This window comes from Cheilinus undulatus, linkage group 3 (genome assembly GCF_018320785.1).
Source record: "Cheilinus undulatus linkage group 3, ASM1832078v1, whole genome shotgun sequence".
NCBI lineage: Eukaryota > Metazoa > Chordata > Actinopteri > Labriformes > Labridae > Cheilinus > Cheilinus undulatus.
In genome coordinates, this window is record NC_054867.1 from 34125112 (window position 1) to 34137839 (window position 12728).

Consider the following 12728-nt stretch of genomic DNA (forward strand, 5'->3'; position numbering starts at 1 on the left):
AATGTTGTCAAGTTCTGATAAAACTGGCGCTTTAGCAGCATCCACGCTAATCTCTCCCTCCATAACTGCACCAGCTCTTGCTGCTGCTTGTTTACGTCACGATTTTGCTGCACCTGAAAGTACTGCCCCTCGTCTCTGATTGGTCCTATCACTTTCTAACTGGGCCCAAACGGTTTAGATGGTAGCTTTGTCCAATGGATTTGCCAGTGAGAAACACAGAAATGGGCGTATCCATCTGTTTTGCAAGGTTACTCACAGTGGAGAAATATCACAGATTTTGAATGGCCGCCGAAAACTAAATAACATTTTAGTCTAGTTTTAGTCATTTTGTCAAAAACTAAACTTAGTTTTTGTCCGTTTTAGTCATCACAGATCTATTTTTGTTAGATTTGTCTAGTTTTTGTCATGTAAAAAAAGGCTTTAGACAAATAGTTTTAGTCATAGTTTCATTCGACCACATTAACACTGCACTGCAATAGCAATTTACCAATTGTAAAAAGTGAGTCGATATTGATGTTTGAAATATCAATACAGGTGACTAAATCTGAAAACATCAGTCTTTTTAAATAAGTTCTTTGTAATTAATTGAGTCTGTGCTGTAAAATGAGATGTAAGATCTGGTCAGTTTAGATTGTTGCTAACAGTGTATTTCCACCAATTAGTCTGATTCCATTTGGTGCAGCTTCGTATGCATTAGCAATTGCCTATACAGGTTTTCACCCCCTTGGATGTTTTCACCTTTTATTGATTTTATAAGAAATCACAGCATAGATTGGATTTTTTGACAAAACAAAAAAAAAAATCACAAAAACCTTTTTTAATGCATTAATAAATAAAAATATTTGATGTAAAGTAAGTGACTGCATAAATATTTACCCCTTTAAAGAGACTGACCTACTTCAACAAGCCAACTGGCGCTAGTAGTCTCATAATTAGTGAAATGAGGATCACCTGAGTGAAGTGAATGAGTCTCAAGTGCCTGAATTACAAGGACAACTGTGTCTGGAAGATCCAGTCACTGGTTAATCAGTATTTCTGGCTACCATTTCACCATGAAGACAAAAGAACACTCCAAGCAGCTCGGAGCTGCATACAACTACTACTGCCCTTGTTTTTCTCTACCAGTTAAAGCCATATGGGAGACCAAAATGGTGCTTTTTGGCTATCAGACAAGATGCTATGTTTTCACTACAAATCATCACAAACACACCACCCCCACTGTGAAGCATGGTGGTGGCAGCATCATGCTGTGGGGATGCTTCTTGGCAACTGGTCCTGGAAGGCTTGTAAAGTTAGAGGGTAAAATGAAAATACAGGAAAATCCTGGAGGACAATTTTATTCAGTTTGCCGGAGAACTACGGCTTAGGAGAAGATTTGTTTTCCAGCAAGACAATGACCTGAAGCGTACAGCAAAGTCTTTACAGAAATTGTTTAAAGGCAACAAGATGAATTTTCTGGAGTGGCTGAGTCAAAACCCAGACCTCAATCTAAAGGAGAATTTGTGGCTGGACTTGAAAATGGCTGTTAATGCCTGATCTCCATGCAACCTGACAGAGCTTAAACAGTTTTGCAAGGAAGAATGGAGAAAAATCACAGTGTCCAGATGTGCAAGCCTGATTGAGACCTATCCACAAAGACTCAGTGCTGTGATAGCAGTCAAAGATGCCTCTACTAAATATTGACTTGAATGGGGTGAATATTTATGCAGTCACTTATTCAACATTACATACTTTTATTTATTTGACATTACTTTGTAGAAATCTGTTAAAACAGCAAAATTGACCATTGCTGATTTATAAGATCAACAAAAGGGAAAAACTCCCAAGGAGGAGAATATTTTTTTTTATATTTATAGGCGTTGTTTATGTGTTCACACTATCAAAAGTTGGAAAGGATCCCAAAATAACAGAGACATACTGCCATCCTTTGTGCCACTATTTGGTGGTACCAAGCTTAGCTATTTGACCCTAGAGGGTGGAGCTGTACACACAGTAGACAAACTACACTCTGTTGATACTAGCGTCCTTGGAAATGCACACAATGTCAGGGTTTACTGTACCAAACTGTACTTAACTAAACCAGACAACCTGATGGAAAGATAGCTAAATAGTTCCTTCTCTTCAAATGCCACTGCAACATGGCTTACAAACTTTAAAATAATTCAAGGATGATGAGGGATGGTTGTATTATTTATACTTTATGCCCATGTTGTGCACCCATGCTTCTGTGTGTTCATGAGCCACTGCCTGTACTAATTATCCATTAAAAGTAGTTCATTTGAAAAATAAACGTATTGACTGAGCAGCTTTTACTTTTAGCTTCAGTTGAGGTCATGTAAAACTAGGAAAGGCTACAAACTTACAACTAAAAAAAAGGCTTAAATCAGTTAACCAAATGATAAGTTATCATAGCAGCATCTTAGGCTGATCTACATCTGATTTATGCAACCATTTTCTTCTTCTACCAAAGCGGAAATTAAAAATGGAAGAAAATAAAAAAATGTTCCATCTATAATCTGTGTTGCCATACAAAACTCAATTACGCCACAGTAAGAGGATTAATCAGAAGAGATAGAAAACCAAGCTGTTACAGTATCAGGTTCAGAGTGAGCCACAGCTACTGTTGACTACATTATGAAGCTAATTTAGCTCTGGAGAACATCTGACACCATAAATTTATGAGCAAAGAAAGTCCCATGTTCTCTCTTGAACTCCTCTCTCTTTAGCATACATGACAGAAGGAATCTATGAATGCCTGGTTGGAGTCTGATTAGTCCGTCATGAGCATTGTTTCATACACTGGAATTTCCCTTTGAGTTGAATATTAATAGATTTGTGCAGAAAAAGCCTCGAATGGACTCAGCCAGGACCAGGCATGCTGCCAGCTGATGTAATAAAAAACACGTATCAGACATTTGGAGGACTATTGAATATCATAAACTGTAATTTGCAAAGTGTTGCCTAGAGGAAATGTCATTATGATGCAACCTCAAATGTTCAACCAAGTTTTGAGATGAATAAACGATGCGATTAATTTGTGCTTGGAGTACTTTTGAAGATATTTATGAGAGAAAAGAAATGGCTCTCTAATTCGGGTGATTCAGATGAATTACTTTGGAAGGCAAATGAGCGAGTTGCCTTTATTCAATGAGAGGTTAAGTCCATTTTTAATATGTCATAATGACCACTTGAACAAACACTGCTGGATGATGAGGGACATCACTCAAACTGTAAAACTGAAGCTTGTGACTCAAATGGGATGAGACAAAAGTATCAAAGTTAGACTCACAGTTCCAAGATGCACAATCTTTTGCTCTGAGGTCAGGCCATTTACATTTTTTATTCAAACATACCTGTAATCTGTTCCGTCCACAGTCGTCCATGTGTACGTCCGTATGACCTCATCGATATACCTCTGTTAAAAACACAAAGACTATATGATATATCATTTCCGCAGTACACGCCTCTTACTGTGGCAGGATGAAAACAACAGATCCCGAACATACTGAGAGAGTCAGATTCATTACAACACCATCCAGGAAGGTGCCACTTTGGATCATGATTGAGTCTCATATATTGATGACTTGCCTCATCAACTGACTTAACGAGCGTCCTGATTTTCCTTTGCCCTGATTTTCCATCAATCATCTGCCGACGGATCTGAAAGTGAAGAGAGGGAGAGATGCTGTGGCGTGAGAAGACAAACAGTTGCATAAAATGAGGAGGAATGTGACATAAAATGATTAAATGAAACATATTAAATACAAAAGTTGTTAGTAAAGATGATTTTTTAATGACTGTTTGTTTACCTCCTCCTTGTTGCTGTCCTCCAGCTCTGCGTCCAGAAAGTCCAGAGTGACAGGCTCCCTGAAATTAATGATCTGAGCAGAGAGAAAAAGCAGACAAAGACAGAGGAGGGTGATGTCATTTGGTAGAAATAACAGTCAGATTAAATTTTAAAATAAGAAACATGCAAACTCTTCGGATGCAGGGCGGGGCTCAGAGTGAGACTAACTTTGGGACGTAGGTTAGGATGCAGCAGCACGTAGCCGTTTGGGTCGATGGCGAAGGTGTAACCATTGGCTCCAAGCTGAAGAGAGAGAGAATAATTGCTTTAATAGTCATCCATATGAAGGTGACATGAGAAAGATCTGAGTATGCTCACTCTGTATGTTGGCGTCTTTTTCTTGATCTCACTGACTGCAATATCTACTCCCATGACTCCCAGGATTAGCTGGTTCTATAGAAAGAACATTATATGTAATTGTTAGCATATTTAACAACAAACACACTGGCATCAGAGGATCTCAGACTGACTGCTACTCTATAGCAAGATTACAAAGAAAATCTCTCCATCTTTGATTTATCACTTTGAGTGCGATCTGATTAGTCCATATTTTTATAGTCTGTCTTAAACCGAGTCTGTGTGCAGCAGCACCACTGCTTTAAGCCGCTGAGATAAGCTGAGAGTAAATACTTTGGTCATGGATACTGAAAGCTGGGCGCGTCTGTGCTCTGTGGATTATAAAAGGTACAGACGTGATGTCCGCTGTCACCTCAGGGGGGAGGTGTTGCCTTGAAGAGCACAGCTGGGTGGGCGACATACAAATGACTGATGATAGTCAACATAGGCAAAAGAAAATAATTCAACCCCATATGCTACTCTTGCTCCTGTTTCCATTTGAATAACCTCATACATGTGTAGCTCTAACCATATGATAATAAAAGCATTGTTCTTACATAATAACAGAGGGAACGTCTCATTAAAACAAAGGGCGAGCTGGGGCATGAGTCATACTGCGTGCTGTGTAAGTGAGCTATTTTAAGCTCCAGATCTTGTACTGTAGTGATGCTTTTACCTGTGAGCTCATAGTATCCACAGTGAGGTTGAAGACTGGCATTGTTCCGGTGATGACGAGGCCCAAACCCTTTAAAAACAGAAATTACATTACATAAGCTTTTTCATATATTTTGAACATCTTTTCACATTGCATATCCAAAATGGAATATCCAAAGGAATAACAAAAAAGTCCTGTGATGGAAAACTCATTTATCAAATTGTAATGATTTAAATCTTGTACTCTGATTTTGGCTGCACTATTTTTTTACAATGAACATTTTACAAAAAGACAATCTTGTGCTATAATTTAACAAAATTATAGTAAAAATTAAACTTTAATCTGAAGAATTAATGGAGAATATATCTTGAATTGTCCAGTACATCACATGAAGAGATAGCAGGTTTACTTCACTATAGATCTAGCAAAGAAAACATTATTCCCAATTGTTTTTATCTGGTTGATATTCAAAGTAGCATTCATTCATAAGATCTATGTGTGACTGAATTTTGGATTTAGACTGTTAGAAGGTTGTTCACCTCTTTCCTGACTTGGTTTAATTTAGGCAGGGCAAATAAAGGGACCCACCACATCAATGGTCCCTATGGAGAATTACCCCGCCCCCATAATGCCACAACAATACGAAATCAAAGAACAGTTCATCTCAATAGTCTGTTGAGATTCACTGCCTTCATTCAAAGTTAACAGCCAGCTACATGCTGTGTTTTTGTTCACTGTGAGGCAAATTTCCCAAGTCTATCAGCCAAGGTGGCCTATGGGTCAAAAATATCATTACAGAGAGATTTGTACCAGACCATGTCAGGGGGCAGGCTAATAGCTGGAGTGCAAGCCTACATTTTACTTGAACCAGATGCAGCAGGAATAAACATCTTACCTGCTGAAGGCGTGTTTTAACCCATATTTCACTTGTCTATAGTCCTGGATAATTAAAAGAGGCAGACTGGGACTCTCTTTACAGGCAGAAACAGTTTAATCCCTCATGTCTGTTAGTGTCCTGCCAAGTCTGTCACAATAAAAGTCTCCAATGCTAATCATCATTTATAGACTTTTATTCGAAAAGCAACACCAGGACAACTTCACATAACTTAAAAAAATGAGAAGTAAGGAATACCTGAAGGGATATATACAGAAAAGGAAACATACTTTTTAGCAATAATCTGTGTGCCTGTCATGACATAATTATGATTGTTTCTATGGTGGCTTTAAAAAAGAGAGTTGTAACATAGCAGCATAACGGACGGATGATTTCTCCATTCAGGTTGTAGTATTTTTTTTCATCTGAGATGATTGTATTTCTTGAGAGTGGGCGTGGCTTCAGCTCATTCAACCAACACACCCACTTCATCCTAGAGCAGATATATCAGCCTAATTTTCCCTGATTTTGAAACTTAATTTTATAAACTTAGAGATGATTTTCATTACTAAAATTTGGCCTGGTGGTTTATAACACAGTGACCTGTCATACAAAAAATCTTAAATACAGATTTTTTATCAATTTACAGGGAATTCAAACCAACCTAACCAAACATACAGAAACATAACCTCAGACTGAAAAAACAGGATGGCCTCTTCATACTATTTTCTGACACTTTATAGACCAAGGGTGAATCTTTTAATCCGGGGGAGAATCCCCAGATTTATCTTTAATGAAATATTATACACGAGTCCCAGTTTAACATTTAAAGGTGGTATTTATCAGTAGAACATGTGTGGTAAAAAGTAATACATTTTTCTGTCAGGTTTAATGAAAATAAATCAGATTTTCTCTACTCTCTCACCAGAGCATCCTGGTAGACGTTTGTCCACTGCACCTGCTTGGCTTTAGGCCCAGCCAGCACCATGGGACGACCCAGCACATCCAGGTACTCCTGAAGCAGAAAAAAACACACATACACACTGCTGTGACCACACACAATAAACACACATAATCAAACGGCCTTTTATAGCAGTTATCATGTATGGGCATTAAAAGAAGAGCTTTTCAACATTCATCTGTCATAAAACTATAAGACCCTGACCAGCCTCCTCTCTGACACCACATAAACCAGTGGGCCACTCGCAGCAGTGTGGCTGTCCTGCAGTTCCATAAAGCCTCCAGTCCTGAGACACTCAGGGCCGTTTTTCATCATTATGAAGGAGCTATTAAAAACACATTAGGGGTGTCAATGGCACGACGTGCAAACAGGCCATTCTCCCAGAGGCTCTGCTGTCATTGCTAGCACTGGGAGAATGTCCAACAGCGATGGTGAATAGAGGTGAGGGGTTAACTCTACTAGTCATACATCATATTCACTATACTCTTCTGTTCTCAGGAGAAACCTCGCACAACAGCTGAGATGCCTTTTTTTGTAAACAACCTATCGATCCATGTAAATTTGGAGATGGAGTGTAATTGGTGAAATTACTGAGTGATTGACCTCATGACACATGAAGCATGGCAGAGTTTGAAAAGGGAAAAAAACCTGCAGGGGATGAGCAATCACACTGTGAGCCTTCACTGTCAGTGTGTAAATATGCAGACAGATGAATAAATCTCTCATTATGTTAACATCAGTCTGCCAACATAAAAAACACATTCCTCCACGGTATCCTTTTCAGACGTTTGTGACTTATAATTGCAAATATCTATTTATGCATCGAGACAAAATGTAAAATCAGGATCGGGGGAAATTCAGCAGCTCTTTTGGGGTAACATTAATTTTAATAATATTCATTTACACATGGGAACCTATTTCCATCAGTTTTGCAGAGGAAAGGGAAACCGTATCACAGATTTCTGACCCTTGTATGTATCCTCAATACACAAAAGGCTCTGCTCTGTGTAAGCACGCAGCTATTTCAGTATTATGCTTTTGACCGTTTGTTTTTCATCGCCTGAACAGTGAGGTGCTGACAGGCGTAACCTATTCTATTATTAGCTCAATAAAAGTCCGGTTTAACGCGCCACAGGGAGATATTCCATCAGGACAATGACAGCCAGACCTTTTCACGGGATATAGGGGAAATTTTCCGCCTGGCTGGAACAATCTAGGAAATTTAAAAAGTCAGCAACTGGAGATATGTGGTCCAAGGGAAACAGAGCCGAATTGAGTCTAGCAGCATCACTGAGTGTTGATTAACCGGTATAATCTTCCTGGGTACATAAACAACTATTATTATAAAGAGTAGATTCATTAATATGACATCTCTTATAACAAACATCTTTGTACTGTTGCTCCACTGTGATCCTATGAAAATAAGTTACTACCATGCAAAAGCATAAAATTCTTTTACAGTCAAAATACTCAGCTCTTCTGAAATAATCGTGCAACACCAGATGGAATGAATTAAGGCAAAATATGGCTACAGCAGTTTACTGTCATCCTGACTTGTGTGATACAGTTAGCCAACTTCTGGTGCCAAATATTGTAAATTAAAAATAGCACTCCAAACAGATTTTCCTGACAGAATGACTCACTGTATCACTTCATAACTCCTCCTAGTGGCGAGCAAGACATTAATGAGGGTAACATGAACTGAATTTAATAGGCCAAAGAAGAAGCTTATAATAAAATCCTGGACAATACAAGTATTTAAAGGATAGCACATTATAACAGATGAAACAGACAATAAAGACCAGTTTTACAACATATCTTAATAGGGCATTTTGTAGTCTATAGTTAATCATGATATTATCATCACTGTGGGTCAAGTATTTTAACACTTTGTGTGGAATCACATTGCAGGACATGGTTAAAGTATAATTCTAACTAGGGATACAATACGCTAGGATAGGATAGGATAGGATAGGATAGGATAGGATCTGATAAAACACAACAAAATCTGATACTATAGGATACCATAGGAAATGACAGGATACCATATGATACAATAGAATATCATACAATATAATACAATATGATACGTTGGTGTGTAACAATATGAAACAATACAATATGATAGGATACAATATGATAGGATCTGATAAGACACAACAGAACACAATAGTAAACTATAGGATAGGATAAGATACCATAGGAAACGATATGAAACAATACGATATGATACAGTACAATATGACACAATACAATACAACAGAATACGAAATAATTTGATATGATTAGAAATGATGTATTACAATAGAGTATGATTAGAGATGGGCCAATCCAGCACAGTATCAGTGTAGGGTCCAATATTTATGTGATTTTCAAATTGGAGATCAGACTTTTGGTGCCGATCCAACATACCAGTCTAAATTCCAACACTCTCGCTGGGCCATGGAGGCACCATACAAAGACACGAGAAAGAAGCCTCATGGAAGTGTGCTCTCGATGTCATTTCAAATGAGAGCACGCTCTCAATGGGGTTTCGAGATTAAATAAAGGTTGAATGAATGAATGAGACAGATAACATCTCAGTCTGAGTCCACCCATCATATTTCACTCTGACACTAAAGAACAGTCAGACAACAACCCAAATGTCACCTGTTTGTGTTATATGATTTATGTGAAGCACAGTAGTAAACAACAGTTTTGATTTGTTTTAACTCATGACTCGCTTGTTTTACATCCATGATGATTCAAAGATGCAAGATGAGGCATATAGTGAGATCAGAGAAGCTGCTATATAGAAAGACAGCAAGAATAACTGTCAACACGGTGATAAAGCTAAGTCAAATCAATGATAAACGTGGCACTTCCAAAATATCCTCCAAAATAAAAGTCAGTGGTTCTTGTTTGCCAAGAGTGCTTTTACTGTGACGCCCACATCAGGAAATATACTGCTGCCAGTAGCAGCTTGTTTTTTGTGTCAATTTTATGTTTAAAAACTTTATATTTGTGGCTTCTTGCTGCAGTAGTCCTTAGATATATCCTGTTAAATTGCACTTTTTTACTCTTTGAAGAGTTTATTTTATTTTTGTGGATATTTATTTCTACATATTACATTTTTATTCAGTCTTACACTTTTATTTAAAATATTCAGTTTGATGCTGTACCTCTGTGATGCTGTTGGTTGTCTTCAATTGTTGCTGCTAATTTCTCAGTGCACTGTAGATTTAAATATTTAATTTGAGATCACTACATTCGTTGCTTCTACCACAAAAATTAAATACATTTATTGGGAATTATAGTAATTTTTATGCATTTTAAAATATTTTTGGGGCTTTGAATAAGAAATCCTGTTTCAACTTTACTCGAGCTTTGTGTAACCTTAAACATAATACAACCAAAAACAATAAGACTATTAGTTATGATAAAAAAGAAAGTTGATCAGCTCATCTCTAGATATGATACATTGCTATACGACATGGTACAATATAATACTATTATGGTTCCTCTGTTTTTAAATGCTTCCATCTAAGTGACCATGTGATTAGTGTGTGATGTTGAAGGGCAGAGTGTGATTAAATAAAGTGTCTTCTGGGCTTACACACACAGATCTGTAGTCACCCACCTTCAGAAAACCTATTAGAGTAAGTGGCAGTTCTCAGAATATAAATATGCCCCAGTTAATGGAACAGCTGACAGTATATTCTGGGGCTCGATCGCTCACAGGGGTTGAAGGGGAAGGAAGAAGAAGGAGGGGATGGGGGAGGAGAAAGAAAAGGATAGAGCGAGGAGGAAGTGTGTAGTAGTCCCTCCACCTTCCTGAAACTGAGTCAATTTTTACGGCTGGAGTAAGGTTTTCCCGAGGGGTAAAAGAAGTGTGTAGTGCCTCAAGCAACAGGGGTAGCAGGGCCCTGGGTGAATAAGGAACCTAAAGATGTGTATAAAACAGTGACCTGTGTGATGATGTTGTAGTGTGATGCTCAGTGAGAAGGCTTCTTATTTACTTTAACAAATCATGACTTCTAAGATGTGTTAATTGCCAATAACCAAATTCAGATTTATTCTGCAGCAAAACTGTCAAGGCTTTTTCAGAAAGAGAACACATGTTTGTTATCACACCATGTTTATGTCACTTTACTGGATTAAAAAAAGTGTATCTTGAAGTTTGTACACACTCTACATACAGTATCTTACCTGGGTGTTGATTCTGATGGCCCCAATTGATGGAATTTCAAAGTAGTAACCTGCAGATGAAGAGGAGAGAATCAATACACTACTCCAAAAGAAATCTGCTGCATTTTTGTGCCTGCATATGTCATATTCTGTCCACATTTTCCAACATTAAGCTGCCTCTGTGTAGACTCAAATGATCCATTTGTAGATTGGAGTCTAATCTCCTCCATGTGATTAGGTACATGTAATGCCATCATCTCAAAGTGATGATGCTGGAACAAGCAGGCATGATAGAGCTCCTGGGCATTGACCTGTCCGCACCCGTGGTTGTGCTATAGGATGTAAATGTGGAGACTCATTGGGAATGCTGAGCCCCGGGTGCTGCTGCTGCTGATTACGAATGTAGGAGAGTGACCGACTGGGTCAATAACCGCGCCATTCCCCAAGTTATTAAAGCCATGAGTGTTTATACAAAGAGCGTCAAAATGGAGACGGCATTACCAGAATGTTAAAAGGCCAAGATGACTCTCATTATTTTGATACATTATGCACTTTGCTGCAGTGGTTTGTGTCGAGATTTGCCTCCTCTTTCTCATTTGCACACACATACTCATCTCTTCACACAAAATCTATTGTTCGCAGACATGCAAGGCACAGCTATTTGTCAGATTTTTGTTCAGAGCTGTAGTCTGTCCTCTGTGTGTTTGGCAGTATGCCAGAGAGGTGGCATCTGTTTGTTTGTAGGGCAAAGCCTGGGTGGGAGGTGGCAGCGGGGAAATAAAGACATTAACTAAAAAGTAAGATGGTAATGTTGATCTAATGCCTGGTGTGTGGGTTAACAGCAGAGGTCTGCTGTGTGAGGGGCAATTATAAATTTAATCAATAACCTATTTTCTTTAAAAAGTCATTAACATAAGGCCTCTCTATTCAGTCTTCTTTAAATACAATCCTCTGATTTATGAAGTCATTTATGGCTGGCATGAGGAACAATAACACTAAAAATTGACTTATTTTGCAGCCATTTGTCTAGGCTATAAAACATGATGCATCTACTGAATTTTAAATATATCATGTGTTGTTTGAGTGCTGATTCCCATTTAGTAACTGTTATAAAGATTAAGTTAAATTTAGATTTAGTTGAAGTGTCTAGTTTCCCCCTTTCCGTCTCAATTCATAACACATGTTCATGGAAAAATCTTTAGGACAGGATTATATGAACCTCATAAACTTGTACATTAATTTTTGCTTTAGGATTTTTCTTCTATTATGGATGACCATCGCGCATTTTAAGAGATATTTAATTCCTGGTTTAGGATTAAAAACACAGTTGCAGTATATCGTATTTGCTGCTTTTATTCTCCATTTCACCTTTTCTCTTTTGAAGATAACTCTTCTTTCTGTTTAGGATTTTGTCCCTCCATCTGAGAGCATGGAGAAATGTTTTCATTGTCCTTAGAGTCACAGAGAGGTTACTGTCTTCTTAAGATGGCAGTAAGGCTCAAGTGAGACAACAGCTAGCATCTCAAAGTGGCCTAGTTGTGTTTGTGTGTGGTTGTCTAATGTGTGTATGTCACGGGTGAAGGGTTAGGGCCTGTGGAAGTGTCAGGGAGCTGGCTCTGTTGGAGCGAGATACCAAAGAGTAATAAGTAGTGAAGATATGAGAGGACAGCTCCACTGAGGCTGCTGTGTCAACACTATTGTCTTATGTTGGCATAGGCTTTAGTAGCATGGTAATCACTACAGTCATGAACAGCAAAGAACATGTTGGCACAGAGGCATAATCCAGGACTTTCCCCAGTCTGACAGGGAGATGGCACGGTAATCATCCCGCTACCAGACTCCTCCTGCTAATTAATAACAACTTCTGGGGAGATACTTCTGAAGCACT

The 12728-nt window shown here is 38.3% G+C and overlaps 1 protein-coding gene across 4 annotated transcripts in view; it reads right to left on the reverse strand.

Moving 5' to 3' along the window:
• Positions 1-12728, reverse strand: part of cacna2d2a (calcium channel, voltage-dependent, alpha 2/delta subunit 2a) — a 255562-nt gene that overhangs the window by 25804 nt on the left and 217030 nt on the right. For all 4 annotated transcript variants that reach the window (XM_041783642.1, XM_041783641.1, XM_041783640.1 and 1 more), the window contains 8 exons: positions 10862-10911; positions 6638-6727; positions 4860-4928; positions 4166-4240; positions 4016-4090; positions 3810-3881; positions 3589-3660; positions 3354-3415 (listed from right to left, as the gene is read on the reverse strand). In XM_041783642.1, coding sequence (XP_041639576.1) covers positions 3354-3415; positions 3589-3660; positions 3810-3881; positions 4016-4090; positions 4166-4240; positions 4860-4928; positions 6638-6727; positions 10862-10911 — 565 coding nt within the window. The remainder of the gene's footprint in view (positions 1-3353; positions 3416-3588; positions 3661-3809; positions 3882-4015; positions 4091-4165; positions 4241-4859; positions 4929-6637; positions 6728-10861; positions 10912-12728) is intronic.